General features: G+C 39.7%; 1 protein-coding gene across 1 annotated transcript in view; it reads left to right on the top strand.

Moving 5' to 3' along the window:
• Positions 1-6,839: 6,839 nt before the first annotated feature.
• The window catches only part of cbln18 (cerebellin 18), a gene marked incomplete at both ends in the record, with an annotated part of 918 nt that continues 555 nt past the window's right edge, over positions 6,840-7,202 (top strand). Inside the window, one exon of the mRNA XM_084446155.1 lies at positions 6,840-6,942. Within this exon, the coding sequence (XP_084302281.1) occupies positions 6,840-6,942 (103 nt within the window). The remainder of the gene's footprint in view (positions 6,943-7,202) is intronic.

Here is a 7,202-nt window from a genome sequence, read left to right as displayed (position 1 = left end):
ACTAAGAGCTGATCGCGGGGGGGGACTTAATGTCCTATTTCCTGTCCTACTTCCTGTACTGCCCTTCCCTGCCCCCCCCCCACCTTTCCGTCTCCCTCTCACCTGAATTGTGACCTAATATCCTGCCAGAGTAACTCTGTTGTTGTAACATCCTGTTAGCTTCTTTACTCTGTCCTCCACTCTGTGATGGAGCACAGAGCCAATTACACACGTTCAATTTTTCTGAAAATAAATTACGATTATTCGAGAATTACTTGGTCTTGGTTGTTTTTATATTATGTCTACAAGTTATTGTGAAGCAGGTTATAAGAGGATATTATAGCTCTCAGTCAACTCATATTGTAACCCATAGTGTAATACAGTACAGTGTTTTACCTCTGAATTCAGCCCATCATGTTTTCTTCTTTTTTAAAGCTACTGTAAACATTGCAAATTCCCCTTGTGGGACTAATAAAGGGTTATCTTACCGTACGCCTCCTTTCTATATACAAATTGCACCTAAATACAAATGGTGGGGTAAGGGCACTTCCTCTTCCTATGCACATTTGTCTGTATTTTCTAAAGCAGACGGATACTGTAACAGCTCACTAGTACAGTAATACTGTAGGTACTGGTAGGAAGGAATAAACTGCTGTTCCTCTGCTTTGTGTACATGACACATACTGTAGCACACTAGACTGATTAGTGGCATTATGTAGCCAAGGTCAAACCCAACCAGACAGTTAATGTACAGAAATGTTAAGCCATAAAGCTCTGTCACGTTCATGACAAGTTATGTAAAGTTGTCATCTTGGTTAAAGTCAAGTTGTCATAACAACATGTTTGGTATTGCTGCATTCGTTAGGTCGATAGCTTTATGCCAGTCCAAACTCATGTCTCTGTGAACTTCCCATGTCGAAATATGGCCGTTTCAACTCACCCTATTGAATGATTGGGAGTAATTTTTCACTCCCCAAGTCCAGAAAATGAATGGAGATGAATGGCCGAGTGTTCCACCAAATTCCATTGAGTTTCATGAAAAGCGGTCCGTACACTTTTCTCGATTTCTGTTTTCACCATTTAAATGTTTTTCAGTTCAGCTTTGCATGCTTATCTCTGCTTCTACTTTTTGTATTGATATCTTTTATACTTTTTTAGTAATTTAACTTTTATTCTTAGTTTTTTTTTCACCATTGAAATTAATGGTGGAATGTTCAACTTTTAGAGTGGTGGCCGTTGCTAATTCGAAAATATTCACACATTTTGTTAACTGCTGCCATGTCAACAGATTTAACAGTTTATACTACTATGTTAGACATTAAAATGTTCACGATTCCACTGATTCCTACAATGTCATTATTTAAGCTGTGTGGCTTATAGTTTTCAAGCTATAACTGTTTGAACGCCATGCTGACCATTGGCATACAACCATTTAAACTTTTTTCACACCTACCAGTATTAAGCTAAACTGCCACCATGCCTGCAGTAGTAGCTCATACAAATATTATACACTAAAATGTTCACACAATTCCACGGATTCCTATAATGTCATTATCTAAGATCTACGGCTTATAGTTTTCAAGCTGTGACCATTTGTTTGAACGCCATGCAAACCATTCACAGTAATGCACTCTAGCAGTTGTAATCAAGGCTATATTAGACACACCAGTGAAGCCATATGAGACCATCACCTTTGTAGTTAAGTGGCATCTAGTTATGGGTCATTCCAGAATTGGAGGACAATTAGGCATCTACACTTTTGAAAAATTGACCATTTATTTGACCATTTTCTGTTATGTATTTAACCCTTTAAAGCAATACATAGCCTTTTCTCCGGTTTTCTCTGAACTGCAACCCCACAGGCTCTGCGAGTAAGTGCACTGTTGTACTGTCTTAATGTTATCAGATTGTCTTTTTCTTTTTCTGGCTTCCTCCGTGATGTTTCACTTCGGTTTTCTCACCTCCGCCATGATATCATTGAGCTAAAAAACGCATGATATCCATAGACGCCGGAATAGTTAGCTACTACTGTGTTGTTTAAGCACAACGTTGCGCATGCGCACTTCGACTGAATGCTGCGTCCCGGGGGCGCGAGTTTTAAAAGGTAATATATGTCAATGTATAATTTTTGTGAGTGGACTGTTTGGACGATTCAGCTTACTTTTAGTAAATCTAATTGGAGAATTAGCACCAGACATGTTTGTAAAGGTCCAAATATTGCGATGTATTGCTTTAAGAAAAACAGGCAAAAAAACATAAAAAATGTGATTGGTCCAGCTCAGGCATCAAAGGTACACTTTTTATGAGAGGTTTTATTTGCTGTGTGTGCTATGCTTGGCGCAATCCTGTTACCAAAACTCAGGAACCTGAAAACAGTATATTTTAAAATATTTTTCAGTAAATCCTTATACAGTACCATTAAGTAAAGAAAGTCAAATTCACCATGAATACTCACTCATTTCAAATAAAATGGGATTATACACATTTAATTTTATGCAACCCTGTTACTCTAGCGCAACCCTGTTACTCAAATTATAGTAACAGGGTTGCAAATCCATGCTAATGTTAGCTTTTACATCAGGAACAGATGCTAGCTGAGTAATGTTTGTTAGCATCTAGGTCAAGGTCAAACATAGTTATATGAATACAAAAAAAAAAAATTGTCTTATTCTAATAATATGAGTAACAGGGTTGCATTAGGCTGAAGAGATTAGAAAAATATGAAAAGTTGAAGAGAGGACTTAACTTTGGTCTTGCCATTTCTTTAGCTAATGTCTTGATGATGTAATTTCCTGTGTGACACGTAAATCACCGTTTTTTCTCTTCCTCTGCTAGGCTAAATAGGTTCATGTAACAGGGTTGAATGCATGTTGTGGGGCACAACTTAAGTTTATTATTACAACTATTTAAAAGATGTTGATGAATAATAATAATAATAAAATAATTATAAGAGACATAGATCAAGAAAATAATAGCAAGAAAAGTACATTTAAAACATATTTTTAATGTTATATTTGACATGTAAGCTGGTCAACAAGAAGGCACGACAAGAGCAAAATTTTTTTTTTTTGGGTGGTGCATGAGAGTTAGGTATTAGATATTTAAAAAAATATTTCAGAATACTTTTTTCAACAACTATATTTATGTTTGGTCTCAGGACAAGTATAAATTACATAACAATGTCATGTTTTAATATTTTTTGTTCATATTATATAACATTTCATGGCTGGGACTGAAAATGTCCTCCAATTCTGGAATGACCCTTATACTGTTAAACTACTATTCTTTCATCTAGATACTACATTGCACTTTCTTTCTTTCTTTCTTTCTTTCTTTCTTTCTTTTTCTTTCTTTCTTTCTTTCTTTCTTTCTTTCTTTCTTTCTTTCTTTCTTTCTTTCTTTCTTTCTTTCTGTCTTTCTTTCTTTCTTTCTTTCTGTCTTTCTTTCTTTCTTTCTTTCTGTCTTTCTTTCTTTCTTTCTTTCTTTCTTTCTTTCTTTCTTTCTTTCTTTCTTTCTTTCTGTCTTTCTTTCTTTCTTTCTGTCTTTCTTTCTGTCTTTCTTTCTTTCTTTCTGTCTTTCTGTCTTTCTTTCTTTCTTTTTCAATATATTCATGGTTTTCAAATGTAGTCCTAGACCTGCCATGTTGGGGACCCAACACAGGTGTTTCAAATGAATGAAACTTTCTTTTTCTTTCTTTCTTTCTTTCTTTCTTTCTTTCTTTCTTTCTTTCTTTCTTTCTTTCTTTCTTTCTGTCTGTCTGTCTGTCTGTCTGTCTGTCTGTCTTTCTTTCTTTCTTTCTTTCTTTCTTTCTGTCTTTCTTTCTTTCTTTCTGTCTTTCTTTCTTTCTTTCTGTCTGTCTTTCTTTCTTTCTTTCTTTCTGTCTTTCTTTCTTTCTTTCTTTCTTTCTTTCTTTCTTTCTTTCTTTCTTTCTGTCTTTCTGTCTTTCTTTCTTTCTTTTTCAATATATTAATGGGTTTCAAATGTAGTCCTAGACCTGCCATGTTGGGGACCAACGCAGGTGTTTCAAATGAATGAATTAGTTCTACTGCATAGGATTCTATGCAGTCGAGCCAATCGGATAAATTGAAACACCTGTGTCGGTCCCCAATATGGCAGGTCTAGGACTACATTTGAAACCCATGAATATAATACCTGTCCAATCCGAACATGTTATAACATACATAAATAAACAATGGACAAATGCAGCATTACAATACAATAATAGGATACACACATTGCAAAATGCAAAATGACAAGGGCCAGCGAAAGAGGAGTTTTGTTTTGGGTGTACCAAAACAAAACTGTTACACCACTCCTCCCTCCATATCTGAGGTGTCCATCGGTATGATGAGGTCAGCGTTGTGAGGAATAGACACCCGATCAGAGTCCCTCGTCCCTCGTCCTGGCCCCTTTTCTGAAGATAACAGTCTGGAAGAAAACTGATCGCGTCAACATGACCGGAATCGGGTGGACCAACAGGGGACCACAGGGCAACAATATACAGGTGTCTCACACACAGGTGACCACAACCATTGAACATGCAGTCAATACACAAGGGGTGTGTATTGTGTAAGTCAATACCTCTAGGGATGTGTTCTAGAAAGAATCCAGGACTTAACCAGCTGAAGGTTTTTTTTTTTTTTTTTAAATGTTTTGATCATTTAGAAAAGGTATCACAGCTGATGTATCTTTGCGTCCACCCTCTCCATCCCCCCAAAGTCAAAGTCAAATTAATTCATAAAGCACATGTTCATACAAGCAAATGTAGCAAACAGTGCTTTATAGAATAAATAAATCGTTTATTAGTTGGAGTGCAGACAGGTAAACAGGTGAGGCGTGGAAAATCTCCACCCTCAGCTGGCTCAACAGCCTGTCCCAGGTGTGGGATCCTGGTGACACGTTATACCTGTAGGTACATACTGGAGATCTGGGACTCCTGATGGACTGATACGCCCGTAAACCACCGCAACCATCCATTCATGGTCCACAGAGCCTGGTGTTCCCGGGGTGGATGGGAACTAGACACCAAGTGTCCTATTAAAAGCCATTGTTTTCCACACAACAGATTGTTATGAGATGCATAAACTTTCTTTTCACACCTTTCACACCTCTTTGTCTCCTGGGACAGGGTTTGCTTCTGTTTGTGTGTGTGTGTGTGTGTGAGTGTGTTTGTGTGTGTGTGTGTGTGTGTGTGTGTGTGTGTGTGTGTGTGTGTGTGTGTGTGTGTGTGTGTGTGAGAGAGATGGGTGTGAACCTGTGTTGTCCTCGACCTGAGGGGGGCTGGGTTTTCCGGGCAGCATCGTAGTCCGTGTAAACCACCCCCACCATAAAACTGCTGCTCACCGGCTCCAGAGGCCCCAGGACTGCTAGCCTTCACTCACACACACACACACACACACACTCTGGGTCCTCAGCAAGACGATAAGGGTTCCTGAATATACCGTAAGTTAAGAATTACAGATACTGTGTGTGTGATGTGTAATGTGATATATTTGTATGATGTATGGTTGCAACTTTGGAATTATAAGGATGTATATTATTTTCCAAGATGATTCTAGCGAACGCTCTTTTACATCCATATAGAAAATCTCATCTTTGGTAAGCAAGACGTAGGACTTATCTAATATTTGATAAGCAATACATAGGACTGTGGCGAAGCCCTGATCGAAGATGTGAAACATAGTTTTGAAGAAAGATGATAATAATAATAATAATAATAATAATAATACATTTTATTTGTAGTGCGCTTTACATTCCGAGAAATCTCAAAGTGCATGATGAATGTACCAGAGCTGTGTGTGATTCTCATGATGATATTGATTCTGTTTTGAAATAGCAATAGAACTGTTTCATGACTGCCAATCCTGAGGTAGGCCACTTGGCGTCTGAGAGGAATATTGTTGTCTTGTTTAAGAGAACACTGCACTGTGCTGAGATCTACTGTTGCCGAGGCACTAACTGTAATTGTTTTTCTGAATGCTTTGAGAGAAGTTCATATATCCATAGTTTCTCCCCCAATGTGAGTGAATGTGCTGCGATCTTCGTTCCAGAAGATGAAGTTGCTTGCAGTGTCCATTCTGTGCCTGTGGGGGGCGCTGTGTCTCTGTGCCAGTGTGAATGCTAGCTCGATGTACGAAATCATGAAAGAAGCGGCAGGTAAGAGACGGGCTTCGACGCCAAAGGCCTCATCACACCGCCTCGCTTCTATAACCATCGAATTGATCAACTCTCAACTCCAAATGACGTCCTCCCCTCCCCCTGTACCTCCTCCCTTCTACCCCCCCCCCCTCTCTCCCACCTCACTACCCCTAACACCCCCCCCCCCCCTTCTAGTTGGCTACCCAGGGGTGTTGCCCTGTCGAAAATGGGACTGCGACTGCGCATTCAGTCGCCAGCGCGGTTGCTGCTGTGCGGCCGACAAGATGCACCAGCTGGAGGATTCCACCTTCATGAGGGTTAGGGGGCTGTGGGAGAACATCAAAAAGCTTGAGAGCGCATTGCATGACGTCACAGGTACCGCTGAGGCCAACTGACTCGTCATCACCATCATCATCATCATCATCATAAGAGAAATAAACCTCTCAAATCTATAGTAAAATAAATCTCAAAAGAGAAAATGATGACCCAAACCTAGTCTAAGATAATTAGAAATAAGCTGATTTTTCACAAATAATTGACTACTATTACAACCCCCATAAGAGTAATATGAGCTTCCGACTCATTCAGCCTTGCTACCCCTGTCCTAACTCACTTGATATGGATATATAACTTATCTCTCTCTCTCCTTCCATGTGTGTGTGTGTGTGTGTGTGTGTGTGTGTGTGTTCAAAACAGGTGAGCACGTTTCGTTCACAGCGGCCATGTCACCCAGAGATGACTGCTTCGGACCGTACACTGGAAACATGCCGGTCCGCTACGACTCCATCTCACTCAATGATGGAAATGGATACAACCCTGCTCTGGGTAGGACACGCACACACACACACACACACACACACACACACACGCACACACACACACACACACACACACACACACACACACACACGCACACACACACACACACACACGCACACACACACACACACACATGTAAAGAGAGAGAGAGAGATAAGTTAGCTCAGCCTTTAACATTCTAACCTCCCTAACACACACACACACACGCAAACACACACACACACACACACACACACACACGGAAAGAGAGAGAGAGATAAGTTAGC

The sequence above is a fragment of the Borostomias antarcticus genome (assembly GCF_949987555.1).
Source record: "Borostomias antarcticus genome assembly, chromosome: 1".
Classification (NCBI taxonomy): Eukaryota; Metazoa; Chordata; class Actinopteri; order Stomiiformes; family Stomiidae; genus Borostomias; species Borostomias antarcticus.
This window is presented reverse-complemented; position numbering and strand designations above follow the sequence as displayed.